This window comes from Bos grunniens, chromosome 22, assembly GCF_055505025.1.
Source record: "Bos grunniens cultivar Pamir isolate PY7600 chromosome 22, Bosgru_T2T1.0, whole genome shotgun sequence".
Lineage (NCBI taxonomy): Eukaryota > Metazoa > Chordata > Mammalia > Artiodactyla > Bovidae > Bos > Bos grunniens.
The window spans coordinates 51,952,693-51,968,215 of record NC_141186.1 but is presented as its reverse complement, the minus strand read 5'-3'; the positions used below and the strand labels follow the sequence as shown (position 1 = coordinate 51,968,215).

The window sequence follows — 15,523 nt, the reverse complement described above, 5'->3', positions numbered from 1 at the left end:
TCATGGCTTTTCTGTGGCATTTAGACTCAATACTGTTTCTTCAGCTGGGTCTCAGATGTCAGGGGTGGGTTTGTGTTTAGTGATCACGTAGTATAAAAATGTGTACCACTAAAAAGAAGTATCCTGCTCATCGGGGTGAAGATTTCTCCACGAGGGCATGAGAGACAGAGTGACACAGAGATTCAATGTCTATTTGCCTGTGTGTTTCAGACACTGTCCGTGTCCTGCCCACTCCCCATTCTCTAGCTGACCTTTGCTCTGAGGCAGACAGGAAGCACTATGGAGTTTGTATCAGGGAACACCTTCAATTAACAATTGGGGGCTGCTGCTGCTAAGTCACGGCAGTCGTGCCCGACTCGGTGTGACCCCATAGACGGAAGCCCACCAGGCTCCCCTCCCTGGGATTTTCCAGGCAAGAACACTGGAGTGGGTTGCCATTTCCTTCTCCAATGCATGAAAGTGAAAAGTGAGAACTTGGGGTAAAAACATCTCCTCTTCCTCACTCCCTCGGGGGCCCACCTCCAGACGTATCACACCTCTGCCTGAGGTCCCCAGCTGGGTTGAGCTCCTGTCATCCACTTTACTGCCTGTTTATTGACATGTCTTCTTCTCACTCATCCTGCCCTGACTCCTCTGTCTACACTTTTGCTGGCTTTTTCTGGAATTACCTTGCAAACAAACTCCTTCGATTAAAGGCTTGCCTTCAGTCCCCTTCTGGGCCACTGTGAACCAAGACATATTCCCCTGTCTGAGAGGGACATAGGGTAGGATCTCACAGAGCATTTACTTTGTTACCTGTCAGGCTTGTCTCCTCTTGGTGAGCAGGTGTGTTGATTGCAGACAGGTTAGTCGATCCCTGTGCGTCTTCTCTACATCGTCATATGCTGTGGGGGGAAGCCGTACTGAGGGAACTCAGAGCTGTGTTGTGTCTGTGCCCGAGGATCCAGGCTTGGTAGAGCCAAGTGTGAAATGGTCAGTTTTGTTTTGTTTTTTGAGCTGGCTGTTACATTCTTGGTAGCTTGAAATCAGCCATGGAAAAAATGTTTACACCATGGAAACTGGCAGATGGTCCACATTAGGCCCATCACCGCTGGCACATCCCAGCCCCACCGGAGAGAGGGACCACTCATCAGGATGACATGACATCTGTGCAGGTCACTTCTGTTTTCAGTCGTTCCCCATGATTGCCCATCTTGCTCCCATGGCCTCCCACCTGTAGCCTCGGGCCAGTCTCGTCCTTTCATATTCTACATGGGCATTTACCTGACGTTCCTTGCTGCGGAGGAGGCTCCCAGCATGTACAGGTAACCACTGATAGCAGAAAGGGGTGGATGCTTACATTGGTTCCATCTGAATCCTAGAGCTGGGAGCTGAAGTGGCCCCTGGCAGGGAGGTCTGCAGGCCTACTTAGGCCTTCTAAGGGGATTGGCTTCTGAGTGTCTGCTCTTCGATCCCTGGACCTCTTACTCCCTGAGAGAACAAATATCAGGTCCTTCCATTAATGGCTTTGAGCATCAGGCCAGGGCACTGGCCCCGAGAGGGGGGAGGAGCCTCTCTAGAGGCTGAGAGAGTGTCGGGCTGCCTGGGATGAGGTACTGAAGACAAAATAAGGCAGGTTGGTGCCCTGACAGGCTGGACCATGCGGGCGTGGGTTGTGACAGCACAGTCCCGGGCTGCTCGGTGCCTGGGGGTAGGTACGAAATGTGTGTGTGGGGAGACGACAGTTCAGTTTTGACCCTTTTGGTTGAGGTGGGCCAGAGGGATGCTGGTCTCTGGGTGGGGCGCTGGGCAGTAGGTATTGTTAGTGTCCTGTTCAATCCTGTCAGTGGGCGGCTGCCCTGAGGACCCTCAGCTGTTGGGACTGTGGGAGGTAGATGGTAATGGCTCTCAGGTCCCTTCACAGCTGCCTTCACAGCTTCCCCCTCCCCAGGAGACAGCTGGGATACTCTGTCTCCTCTGCGCTTGGCCTGTGTAAGTGACTGCCTGTGAAGGGACATGAGAGCCCAGCTCCCTCCTCAGTGAGTCATAAAGCAGGGATGCAATGCCAGTTCCAGGGCTTTTGGGCTGAGGTTTAAGCTCGTCCCAGGGTAGAGCGCCTCCCTGAGGGAGGGTTCGGGTCACCCTGCTGAGTCTGCCATTTCCTAGTGAGGGGGGTCCTTGATTGAATGGTTTACCTGTGGGTCTCATTTTCCTCATCAACTGACCTACACAGAGAGCTGGTGGGTGTTCCCAGAGGTTTGGGGGCACTGTTTGGGACTGGATTCTGGTTCTCCTTGCCCCAGAGTCTTATGGACAGGAAAGATGGCTGGGAGGAGCAAAGGAGGGGGCAATGCAGGATCAGAGCTCCTACTAGAGTTTGTTGGGGTGAAACGTGCATGCCTGTCTCAAGGTTCAGATGCGGAGTGGGGACATGCCGGCTGGAGACAAGGGCTGTGCCGTCTTTCCTGAGTAGGCCTCAGCCCTAACAGGCTGTGAGGACTAAGCCAGAAAAGCTGGTTGCTCAGAGCATGGAAGACATGCTCCTCACCATGAGAGGTGCCATCAAGGACCACATTGAGGACCCTACACAGAATTAGGGAGGATGGGGGAGGGGACTTCAGTCTGAAGTGTGAGCCAATGCAAAGGCCCAGAGGCAAGATAGCACAGGGAGGGTTTCAGGCTTACCTAATAGCCAGTAACCATGTGTATTGCTAGTAATTTTCTATTGTAATCACCTCGCTTTCCTTCTTTGACTTGGGAAAAGGATACAGCTTGACCAAGAGGCCACTGGGGCAAGACCTGGGCTGTGTAACCAGGTTGCACCAAGGCCCACCTGTCCTTCTCTCTCCAAGGCTGATGTGTAACCAGCACCTTCCATCCAGCTGCCACTTCCGAGGGGCCCCAGCCAACTGCTCAGAGTCCCACAGGTCAACACATGCCAAGAGCTACCCCTGGCCTCCAGTCACATGGCTATCCCAAGGCAAGCCTTATTAGAATGAGCTTCATGGTCCCTGAGCCCCTCTAACACTTTGGCTGCTTATAGCTCCCATCTGTGCTCTCTCTACCACCCAGCACCAGCCCTCAAGCCTGGTGTCTCACCCACACGACTGGACATGGAGTCAAATGAGAAGAAACTTTCTCAGGGCTGTGAGAGCCAAGAGGAGGAGATTCTGAGTGTTCTTAGAGATCAGGGATGCCTTTCCAAGGAGGAAGGCCAGGGCAAGCAGAGGGACCAGAGGCACAGTTGGGAGATGAGCTGGAGGCTCCGACGGGCCCGAGTGATCGGGGTGGCCTGGGACCCAATACCTGAGGCCTGTATGGTGGGGAGTGAGGACAATAAAGAGACCCAAGCATCCAGACCCTAATGCCCCTGGCTCAAGGAGGTGGGTGAAATACCCAAATCAGTGATTTGCAGAAGCCCCCTAGACAATGGTATGGAGGGTGGACAGTGGTCAGGGAAGAGCCAGGAACACAGAGGAGGACTTTGGGCATTCTGGCTCCCCGTTGGAGGAGAGAAGACGGGGTAGGACCAGGGAAGGAGTGGTACGAGGTCTAGGAGTGTCCTCAGGAAGAAGGAGCAGGTAGGGCTCCCAGGCTTCCAGCTCAGGGTCCTGCGGCAGCACCCAGCCAACAGCTCAGTGCGGACAACCAGGGTGTTCATGGGAGTCTTGAACCCAGAGCCATGTGTGCACGAGAACTCGTGTCTTGAAAAGGGAAGGGATAGCCCCTGGAACATGTGAGAACTGAGAGGAGAAGCAGCCCGGATGCACCCGAGCCAGCCCTGCCTCCTAAGAGGAGACTCCCTGGAGGAGACTCAGCAGAACCCACAGAGGAGGGGACCCAGGAGAGAAGCGACAGGGGAGAATCAGTGTTTGGAGGACAGATGGACTCTGCAGCCTGTGAAGATAAAGATAAGGCTTTAGTGCGGCCCCTGTACTTAGGGAGGGCTGTCCAGCCTGCGATGGCCTGAGGGTGAAATAGAGCAAAGAAGCGTGCAGATGACCATTTCTCAGGGCAGATGAGAGGCAGCCAAAGCAATAGGCCAGGTTTGGTAGGTTCTGGGGCCAGGACATTTTTAGACTGAGAAGAGCAATGCAGAGGAATCCAGGAGAGGAGACAAATGGAGCTCACTGTATGAGGGCTGGACACAGAGACGATGGTGTGGCCCTGTGTCTACCTAGGGACTGGCTGGTGTGTACATCTTGAGATGTAGTACTGTCATCCACTCACCAAATGTCAAGTGACCCTCTACTGGGTTCCAGGCAGTGCCAAGAGGTGGAGGCTGACTGCTGAATACACTCCTTTACCCCGGATCCTCAGGAGCCCATGGTGTGGACTCAGAGGGGATGTAGACAGTGCCTGGTCCCTCCCTCTCCTCAAGGACTCAACCCCTTTGAGCAACCCTGCCTGTGACACTTCCCACGGACCCCAGGAGAGGCCGAGATATTGTCAGGGAGATGGAGAAACCCTTTCGTCACCTTGCACAGGGGCCTCCCTGACCACTGCCCAGAAATCCAATGAAGCAACAGCAAAGCCTGAGTCAAGTCCACCTCGCACCTGGGAGGAGGCCAGGGATGGGGCGGGTCAGGTTGAGTCTTTGCATCAGGCCCAGGCTGAGCATAAAAGGAGGGTCCCTCAGGTGGGAGGAGGCAGACTGGGCACCATGGAGACCCAGAGGGCCAGCCTCTCCCTGGGACGGTGGTCACTGTGGCTGCTGCTGCTGGGACTAGCGCTGCCCTCGGCCAGCGCCCAGGCCCTCAGCTACAGGGAGGCCGTGCTTCGTGCTGTGGATCAGCTCAATGAGCAATCCTCAGAACCTAACATTTACCGTCTTCTCGAGCTGGACCAGCCTCCTCAGGATGTAAGTCAGGGAGGGGGCTGGGGAAGGGACCCTCTGGGTGGAGGAGCAGAGACACAGAGCAGAGAAGGAAGCCTGAGCCCAAGCCCAGTCTCCCCACTCTGATCCTCGAGCAGGATGAAGACCCAGACAGCCCGAAGCGGGTGAGCTTCAGGGTGAAGGAGACCGTGTGCTCCAGGACCACCCAGCAGCCCCCCGAGCAGTGTGACTTCAAGGAGAATGGGGTGAGCCTGGGGGCTGGGGGCACAGGAGGCTGCTTCCCAGATTGCTGAACAGGGGGCTTCGAGCAAGGTTCCCAGCCCCTGGTGTGAGGCTGGGAGCTTATGGCCTGGGGGTGGGTGGTTCCACTTTGACCTTGAGCCTCCCCTTCCAGCTGCTGAAACGCTGTGAGGGGACAGTCACCCTGGACCAGGTCAGGGGTAACTTCGACATCACCTGTAATAATGTAAGTGGCCCCTTCTGTACTGTGGGAACTGCTGTGGCGGTGGGTTGTGGAACTTCCTTTGGACCAATGACCCACTGCCCCATCCAGGGCAGAGAAAGACTCTCCTACCCTGCCCCCTCCCTCCCCGAGCCCCAGATCTCCCGTCCTGGCTGTGTGTCCCTTAGAGCAGTGGTTCTCTCCTGGGGTCCCCACCCAGAGAACTTGTCAGAAAGGCAGATTCTCAGCCCCACTCAGGCCACCTGAGTTGGACTCTGGGGTGGGGTCTGACCATTTGTCTTTTCCCAGGACTTCCAGGGATTCTGACTGTGCTAAAGTTTTGAGAGTCACGAGCCCTCAACCTCTGCTCTCTTCCAGCTTTGCTGGGATGGGCTTGTGACTCTGGGAAGCCCTTGTCTTCCTTTAGTCTCTTCATCTATTTCTGAGTGTGGGGATTCCACCTCATGCTCCAAATATCACAGCCAGAGGTGAACTTGTGCCTGAGGATCCTGGTGTGACCCTGAAACAGGAAGGGCCAGGTGGGGAGGGATCTTGGGTTGATGGTGATGCAGTACCAACAAGCAACCTGTGTTTTTCTTGTTTCACAGCACCAGAGCATCAGGATTACAAAGCAGCCATGGGCACCACCACAGGCAGCCCGATTATGTCGCATTGTAGTGATAAGGGTTTGCAGATAATCAGCTCTTGTAGATTTCTGTCATAAGCCAGTAAAGAGTCCTAAGGGTTTTCTTACTCTGCCTCAAGCTACTGGATCTGAAAAATAAATTCTTGTGACGTGATATCCTCCAGGTCTCAATTTCATTGTCTCCTCTCCTCACAGTTATCAAGAAAGAATCTTGAACTATTTCATGTCTCGTGTGTGTGTGTACCCGTGTGTGTGTGTGTCTATGTGTCTGTGTGTGTGTCCATGAGTGTATGTGTGTGTGAGATCACTCCTGTGAACACAGAGAAGGGTGAGGGCCCTGTTCCTTCCACGCGGGAGGCAGTAGCCTCAGGAGCTCCAGGACAGCGTCTCCATCCTTGGGCGCCTCCCGAACACTTCACCCGCCCCACTCTGCCCTCCTCCTCCAACACCCAGTAGGACCTAAGGAGACCTGCTGTGTGTGCAGTGCTGGTGGGAATGCTGCTCCTGCTCGCATGGAGCTGACAGTCCACGAGGGCCCATGCTTCTCACCTTGTGAAGCACTCAGAGAGACGCAGTTGAGTCTCAGGGCTCAGCCTGCAGGTGCAATGCCCATGAGTCTCATGGACATGACGCTGGCTGGGAGGAGCAGAGGAGGGGGTGATGCAGGATCGGGGCTCATACCTGAGTTTGCTGGGGAAAAGGTGCATGCGGATTTCTGAAAGACCAGGTGTGGAGGCGGGGGCAACCACTCTAAGATGACGACTGTGATGTCTTTTCTGAGCAGACCTCAGTTCCGACAGGCAGTGAGGACTAAACCAGGAAAGCCGGAAGCTTTCACCTTTCGCATCACAGGAAGTACATCCTGAGGACCCGGAAGTGGACCCTCCTAAGGCTCAGGGAAGGACGGGGGAAGAGGGCTTCAGTCTGAAGTGTGTAAGAGTGAAAGGCCCAGAGGCAGGAAAGCAAAGAGAGGATTTCAGGGTTACCAGAACCTGTCACTACGTGTATTGCTGATTATGCTCTATTGTAATCAAGTCGCTTTCAGCCTTTGATTTGGGAAAAGGATACAACTTGACCACAGTGCAGGGTCAAACCTGGACAAGGAAACCAGGGTGCCCAGAAGCCCACCTCTCGTTCCTCTCCAAGGCTGAGTGTGTAACCACCACCATCCATCCAAGCTGCCATCTTCCGTGGTGTCCGAGACAATTGTCCCGAGTCCCAGAGGCCCACAGAGGCCATGAACTACCCCTGGACGGCAGTCACGTGGCCATCCCAAGGGAAACTGGATTAGAATTTGCTTCACGGCCTCTGGGCCCCTTTAATATTTTGGCTTATTATCTGTCCCAGTTGCACTCCCTCCACACCCCAGCGCTGGCCACTCTGCTTGGTGACTTGTCCAGATGACTGGACATGGAGTCACTTGGGGGTCAAATTAGAAGGGATGTCCGGAACATTGATGTCCTATGTCAGAAAAGAGGAGGAGGTGCCTTCTGTGCCTGCAGATCCCTGCAGGCTTCCCAAGGAGGTAAAGCAGTGCAAGCAGAGAGATATCAGGGGCAGAGATGTGGGGAGGAGCAGGAGGCTCTGAGTGGCCTGAGGGATTTGGGTGATGGGACAGCCTGACACCCAAGGCCCGCAAGTCTGGGGTAAGAAAAACTAAGAATAGCAACTGTCTAGGCCCTGATGCCAGGGCGGGGGGTTGTAGGCTGGGGAGGCAGGAGGTGAAATGGTCAAATGGGCAGTGTGTTGGAGCCTTAGAAAAATAGCATGGAGGGTGGACAGTGGTCAGGGAGAAGCTGGTATTCGAGGAAGGTGGAGTCTGGAGGTTGCGGCTTCCCTGAGAGGAGAGAAGACAGGGTAGGCCCAGGGCAGGTGTGCTGGGAGGTCAGGGGAGTGTCCTCAGGAGGAAGAAGGAGCAGGTGGGGCTCCCATGCTTCCAGCTCAGGGCTCCTGTGGCAGTACCCAGCCAACAGCCCAGTGCGGACAACCAGGCTCTTTATGGGAGTCTTGAAACCAGAGGCAAAGACCGTATGTGTGTGATGGGCACTGGTGTCTTGAGAAGGGCTGTCCCCAGGAATGTGTGAGGAGTGGGAGGAGAAGCAGCCCGGATGATCCTCAGCCAGCCCTGCCTCCTAAGAGGAGGACTTAAGAGGAGAGTCCTTGGAGAAGAGTCAGCAGAAGCCCCCAGGGAGGAGGGGACCCAGGAGGGCACAGCAAGGGAGAATTGGTCAGGGGCAAGTTCAGGAAGACAGAGGGTCCCCAGAACCTGTGGAGATAAGACAAGGCTTGAGTGTGGCCTCTGGATCTAGGGAGGGCTGCTCAGCCTGTGATGGGCTTGAATGTAAGCCAGCAAAGAATTGCTGGAAGTGGTGTAGGTAACACTTCCTCAGGCTCTGTTGGGGAGGGGCCAGGACAACACACCATGTTTTGTGGGGTCTGAGGACAAGACGGTATTAAACTGAGAAAATGAATGAAGAGGAGTCCAGGAGAGGGGAGAAATGGGACTCACTCTCTGAGGCCTGGGCACAGAGTAATAGATAGTATGGGCTTTGTGTCTGCCTAGGGACTAGCTGTGTGTGTAAGTCTTAAGTTGTGAGTAGTACTGTCAAGCATCATTAAATGACTCCCTATTGGGTTCTAGGCAGTACTGAGAGCTGAAGGTTGAGTGCACAATACACTTCTTTATCCTGAATCCTGAGAGACCATAGAGGGGAAGCCGAGGAGATGTAGACAGTGCCTGGCCCTTCCGTCTCCTGGAATACTCAATCCTCTTGGGCAAGCCTGCCTGTGACACTTCCCATGGACCACAGCAGGGCCCAAGACATTGTCAGGGAGATGGAGAAACCATTTCTTCACCTTGCACAGGGGCCTCCCTGCCTACTACCCAGCAATCCCATGAAGCAACAGCAGGGGCTGAGGCAAGTCCACTTCACACCCTGGGAGGAAGGCAGGGATGGGGCGGGTCAGGAAGAGTCCTGGTTGAGCCTTTGCATCAGGGCCCAGGCTGAGCATAAAAGGAGGGCCCCTCAGGCTGAGAGGAGGCAGTTTAGGGACCATGGAGACCCAGAGGGCCAGCTTCTCCCTGGGACGGTCGTCACTGTGGCTACTGCTGCTGGGACTAGTGGTGCCCTCGGCCAGCGCCCAGGACCTCAGCTACAGGGAGGCCGTGCTTCGTGCTGTGGATCAGTTCAATGAGAGGTCCTCAGAAGCTAATCTCTACCGCCTCCTGGAGCTAGACCCGCCTCCCGAGCAGGATGTGAGTTGGGGAGGGGGCTGGGAAGGGGATTTGTCTCCTGACATCCTCGGCACTGTTGCCCTCTTCATTAAGGCTGGTTCTCTTGTCAGGAAGGCACTTTTCCCACTACGTGGGTTCCCACCTCTTCTAGGAAACCCTCCCAGACCTGGGTCATCTCCCAGCACCAGGCTTCCTGTCTTAGCATCTCTGCTGTGGGAACAGGCACCCTGCACACCTGGCTCAGGCTCCCTGGACTTCTGGGAGCTCCAGGGATGGAGGGGGTCACTGAGGTGACTTCTCTGCTAAAGTCCCCCCTGAACCTTGGTGTCTCTCTGCCAGGGGGAGCTCCGTCAGCCTGGAAGTTCCAGTGACAAGGGCTCTCCCTGCAGGCGGCCCTGACCTCCCTCAGCCCCTCTGAGGTGAGGCGCTGCCATCAGCGCCGCTGTGAGGGCCGCTCCTGCTCTCTGTGTGTCCATGAGGCCGGGCACGGGCTCTGTCCCCTCCCCTGTGCTCCCAGCACCAAACCCAGGGCCGGACACACAGGGGGCTGGAGAGGCTGCCGTCCGGGTTGGGGGCAGGGAGACAGATCAGAGAAGGAAACATAAGCCGAGCCCAGTCCCCCCACTTTGATCCTTGACCAGGTGGAGCACCCGGGAGCTCGAAAGCCTGTGAGCTTCACAGTGAAGGAGACCGTGTGCCCCAGGACGACCCCGCAGCCCCCAGAGCAGTGTGACTTCAAGGAGAATGGGGTGAGCCTGGGGGCTGAAGGAGCAGGAAAATGCTTCTCAGGGAGCTGAACAGGGGGCTTCTGGGAAAGAATTGCAGTCCCTGGGGTGAGGTGGGGTGTGGCTGGGAGATATTGCCTGGAGTTTCTAGTTTGACTTCAAGCCTTCTTTTCCAGCTGGTGAAACAGTGTGTGGGGACAGTCACCCGGTACTGGATCAGGGGTGATTTTGACATCACTTGTAATAATGTAAGTGGCCCCTTTTGTACTGTGAGGACTGCTAGAGGGGTGGGTTGTGGAATTTCCTTTGGCCCAATGACCCACTGCCCCATCCAGGGCAGAGAAAGGTTCTCCTACCCTGGCCTCTCCCTCCCCCGAGCCCCAGGTCTCCAGTCCTGGCTCTGTGTCCCTTAGAGCAGTGGTTCCCTACTGGGGTCCCCAACTGGGAACTGACATAGAGGCAGATTCTCAGCCCCACTCAGATATCCTGAATCAGACTCCTGGATGGGGGGCAGCCTTTGTATTTTCACAAAGCCTCCAGGGGCTTCTTTCGATGCTGAAGTTTGAAACTCATTGACTCAAATCATGAGCTCTCAACTCCTGGTTCCCTTCCAGCTTTGTTGGGATGGGCTTGTGACCCTGGGAAGCCCCCTGTCACCTAAGGGACTTTGGTTTGCTTATCTATCTGTGGTGTGTTGATTTAACCACAGGCTCCAAACATCATATAGGAGGTAAACTGGGGCTCCAAGCTTCCTGATGTGGCCCAGGAATCGGAGTGTTCAAGTGGCAAGGGGTCTGGTTTTAATGCTGAGCCAATACCCCAAAGCAACTATTTCCTCCTGGTTCACAGATTCAGAGTGCGGGGCTATTCCGCCGGCTGAGGGACTCAATCTGGAGAGGTCAGCAGAAAATCCTCGAAAAAGCAAGGAGAATTGGTGAGAGAATCAAAGATATCTTCAGGGGATACAGTCCTTAGGATCAGGTTATCCTGGCTCAGATTTCTGAACTCTGAAAAATAAATTCTTCTAAAAACAACTTCATCAACATTCAAATTCACTTCTCTTCCCTCTCAGTCTTACCAGGACCAGGTCCTTAACTCTGAGAGTCCTCTTGAGTGTATGTGTGTGTGTGTGAGAGAGAGAGACAGACAGAGATCACTCCTATTAACTCCCAGATGGGTGAGGCAGGTCTCCTTTCAGGAGGGTATGCGGTTACAGGGATGTAATGACAACCATAGCTAACACGGATGTATGGTATATTTGAAAGTTGTTAAGAGAGTAGAGCCTAAGTGTTCTCATCACAAGGAGAAGACCTCATTTGTTTTTTGTATCTCTATGAGATGACGGATGTTAAGGAAACTTACTGTGGTACTCATTTCACAATATAGGTAAGTAAATTCGTTATGCGTACACTTGAAATTTGTAGTGCTGTATGTCAATTATATCTCAAATGAAACTGGAAAAAACATTTAAAGAGTGTGAAAGGATTATTACAGCAAAAAGTTTGTGAACCGCTACTTAGAGAAACTCTCCATGGGTGTGCAGGGAGACATATATGATAATCCAATTGGAGTGTTGGTCTGTTTCTTCAATAGATACCAAACAGCAGTGAACACAAATAAACGGATTACCGTGTATCATTGAAAAACAAAACAAAACAAAAAAAATTGTGCAAAATGAGCTAGTAAATATGTAATAAGGCTACCTATATAATGTCCAAAAGCGTGGAAACAATACTATGTTTTGCTTGTGGGTACTGGTGGTAAAAACAAAAAAACGTGCTGGAACACAACTGAGCAGGTCAACGCGCAAGGACAGTCCTCATCCGTTCCACTAGAGTCGCATTCTGGCCCCAAACTACGCTTCCCGGCAGGCTGCGCGCCGCGCCGTGACGCACTTTCTGCAGACTCACTTCCTTGCCTTTGCGTTGTTCGTTGGTAGGGCAGGGCCCCCGCTATCTTTTAGCAGCTGGGTGCGGTTGTTGGTAACTTTGATGCTGCCGCGTAGCCCAGCCGGGAGCAGATGCGGACCTCGCGGGAGCAGTTCCTGGGCTTGCCCGTGAACTGTGAGGTGGACCAGCTGGCCAAGTACTAGGGCAGGAAGAGAGCGACCGCCCCACCGCACCACCTCCCCGGGTGTTCGGACCTCAGGCGCAGGCCTGACGTGGGCCTGGGTGTCGCGGGGCTGATTTCCTAAGGAGTTGTGGAGAGGCGCGCTGAGGATGCGACCACCTCTCCCAACTGCTTGCCTTCCTTGTGGGTGGGGCGGCGTTCCCTCCCTCGTTGTCCAGTACCCTGTTCTTGTGGTTTATAGCTACCTCCCCAGAGTCCCTGGCCTCGCCTTCCGCCGCGGGGGTCCTGTCTGCGCCGTCCACTCCAGCGGCAAATCCGCTGGCGGCGAAAATTGAGCGCTTGAATTGTGGCGAGTGCTACTGAAGAACTACAGTCTTACGTCCTGTTAATTAATATCTAACTGAATAATGAAGAAGTCTAGAACTTGTTTTTCATCAGACACAAGGTGGTTGTTCAGTCGCTAAGTCGCGTCCGACTCTTTCGACCCCATGGACTATACCCCATCACGCTCCTTTCTCCATGAGATCTCCCAGCAAGAGTACTGGAGTGGGTTACCATTTCCTTCTCCAGGGAATCTTCCCTACTCAGGGGTCAAACCTGTGACTCCTGCATTGGAGGCAGGTTCTTTACAGCTGAGCCACCGGGAAAGCTCCCGACACAGTTATTATTTTGCTGAGACTACATTTCGCTTTAACCGTTTTTTTAACGTCTTTTGAAATGTGCTGTAGGTGTGCAAAACACATCTAATGTCAAAGAGATAACGGGGGTCGGGGGAGGAGAACCTAACCTATTGATAACCATTTAACATTGCATATGTGTTGAAATGATAATATCTTAGATATGTAGGGTTGAAGAAGTGAAGTTAGTCACTCAGTGTTGTCCGACTCTTTGGGACCCCATGGACTATTTAGTCCCCCAGGCTTCTCTGTCCACGTGATTTCTCCAGGCAAAAATACTGGAGTGGGTTGCCATTACATTCTTCACAGGATCTTCCCAACCCAAGGATAGAACCCAGGTCTCCCACATTGCAGGCAGATTCTTTACCCTCTGAGCTACCAGGGAAGCCCATAAAATTAATTTCACCTTTTAAAAAACTATTTGAGATGGCTGCTATGGAATTATTTGTCCCCAGTGGTGCCGTGTGGTATGCGGGAATCGGGAATCTTAGTTCCCAGACCAGGGATGGAACCCGTGTCTCCTGCGGTGGAAGCACAGAGTCTTACCTCTGGGACCGCCAGGGAAGTCCAGGAAATTTAAAATTACGTATGTGGTTGGCACCGTAAATCCTATATTGCTCTTGGATAGCGCTGCTCTGGGAGAAGGGATATTTCTGCATCTGACAGAGCCTTCCTGGGCTCTTGGGGATGCTTCCTAGAGGAGCTGTTGTGTCTGGAGGGCGTTCTTACCCTGTCTTGTCTGAAGGGGGTCTGGTCTACCACATTTAATGTTACTTTTGGAGGTTCCTGCAGAATGGCTTTTTCAGCCCCTCTTCCCTAGCCACCAGGCACCTTCCTGGGTTGGGTTGTGCTGTAGAGAGAAAACGAAGGACCCGATGGTGACCTGAGAATGTGAGATGGGAGGAGGATGCATCTGTCACGACCAAATGCCTGCTGGTACTTACGTTTTCTTTTCTACCAAAGTAAAGAAGATTCTAATGGTTTTAGAAGCCACGTTTGCAATTTTAATATATGCTGAACTGCCATGTAGTTTGTAGTTTGTGCCCACCAATTATTAAAGAGACATTGTTTTCTCATTGACTTGAAATGCCATATATTCCACATACTACGATTAGGTTGTCCTTCATTCCACCCACCCATCCAGCCAGCCATTCATCCTCTTCCTCTGCAATAAAAAGTGTAGATATGACCAACCTATGATTGACCTGGATCATGAGGGAGGGAGGACATTATATTAAGTATAATATGTACAAATATATAAGTAGAGCAGAATAAGGGGGATCCAGAGTGCCAGGGTGTAGAGGCAGAGTTGGGCGATCAGGGTTGGCTTCTGTGAGGAACTATGTGTGAGCAGAAGCTTGAAAGAGGTAAGGAAGGTATATATGTGGGTGTGGTGGGAGACTCTTCTGGGCATGGAAACAATCAGTGCAGAGATAGGAAAGTAAGGAGGCCAGCGTGATCAGAGTACAGAGAGCAAGGAGGAGAAGAAAATATTAAAAGAGGCCCCTCTGAGTCCTGCAAGTTAAAAAATCTTAAAAGTGTAACTAGATCTTTCAGTTCTGTGTATTTAACTGATTCTTTTTACTATTATTATCTTACTTTAGCTGGGCTGAGTTTTTGTTGCAGCACACAGGCTTAGTTGCTCCAGGGCAGGTGAGATCTTAGTTCCCTGACCAGGGATTGAACCTGCATTGCAAGGCGGATTCTTAACCACTGGACCACCAGGGAAGTCACCAGTTTTGTGGTTTATAAGTGCTACGGTCTACAGGGTCACAAAAGGGTTGGACTTAGTGACTAAACAACTGCAAAGTTATTTGATATCATAAATCACATTTTTGTTCATTTATTGAAAACTTGAAACTGCCTCCATTGGTAGATACAAAGTTATTCTGGATATTCCTGAGCTCTTAAGACTGCTAGTTTCAGAGTTAAACATCAGTTTCTGTCAGAAGCTTTTTTAAGGTTTTTCTCTATTTGGCATAGCTATGAATTAAATAGTTCTGATTTGTTCTATTCTTTTCTGCTTGTATCTGTTTGGAACTGCTTTCATCAGTTTAAATTGGCTCCACTTCACTCCATTTAGCTTCTCACCTAGTTTCTCCATCTGTCTCAGTGAAGACTCACCCATTTAAATTTGCATTCAGCTAGCCAGTGTAGTTTGGACTTGTTTTTATCACTATGCTCATGCATTTCATTGATTCTGAGAAGTATATTACCTCAAGTTATTAATAAATTAATCTTTTACATGGAAACTTTGGATCATATTGGATCCATTTCAGGCTTTATACTGTTCTGCTACATTTGATTTATTCTTCCTTTTCTCTGTATATCTTTGTTCTTTTATTGCTGAATTATTTAAAACAAATCCCAAATAATGTGATATATCACTCCTAAATATATCACAATGTAGCTATAACAAATAAGGATTTTTAAAAAATATATATAACCACATTATCAGTAGTGTCTTAGTATTTTCTAATAGTTGGCCTGTGTTCAAATTTACCTGATCATCTCAAAGTCTTTTGTGAATTTGAATCAGGATCTTGACAAGATCCACACATTCCTTTTTTAAAAAAATGTTTCTTAAGCCTGTATCAATTCTTCATCCCTCTTCTGTTTTTTTCTCTCCAGGCCATGGATCTATTTATAATGCTCTGAATCTAGAATATAAATCTCCTTTAGATAATATTGTAAAGTAGTTTTCACATAGTAGATTGTAAATCAAGGGGAAAATTGTTTTGAACTTTATCACAAAGTATTCATCAATATGAAAGGCATGGCAATTCCATGGTGGTTCAGTGCTTAGGGCTCAGCACTTTTACTGCCATGGCCTTTACTCGGTCTCTGGTTTGGAACTAAGATCTCGCACACTGCTTGGCATAGCTGGAAAAAAAAAAGAAAACATTACATCA

General features: G+C 51.7%; 2 protein-coding genes across 2 annotated transcripts; both read left to right on the top strand.

Annotated features, from left to right (window-relative positions):
* Positions 1 to 1,789: 1,789 nt before the first annotated feature.
* Positions 1,790 to 6,058, top strand: LOC147348560 (cathelicidin-1). Its single transcript, XM_086368190.1, has 4 exons — positions 1,790 to 4,840; positions 4,954 to 5,061; positions 5,211 to 5,282; positions 5,867 to 6,058. The coding sequence occupies exons 1-4, from the start codon at positions 4,643 to 4,645 to the stop codon at positions 5,954 to 5,956; spliced, it is 468 nt and encodes a 155-aa protein (XP_086224316.1). The 5' UTR covers positions 1,790 to 4,642; the 3' UTR covers positions 5,957 to 6,058.
* Positions 6,059 to 6,776: 718 nt separating this feature from the next.
* On the top strand, positions 6,777 to 10,898 carry LOC147348559 (cathelicidin-7). Its single transcript, XM_086368189.1, has 4 exons — positions 6,777 to 9,160; positions 9,781 to 9,888; positions 10,041 to 10,112; positions 10,714 to 10,898. Exons 1-4 carry the CDS (start codon positions 8,960 to 8,962, stop codon positions 10,837 to 10,839), a joined length of 507 nt encoding a protein of 168 aa, XP_086224315.1. The 5' UTR covers positions 6,777 to 8,959; the 3' UTR covers positions 10,840 to 10,898.
* The last annotated feature ends 4,625 nt before the right edge of the window (positions 10,899 to 15,523 follow it).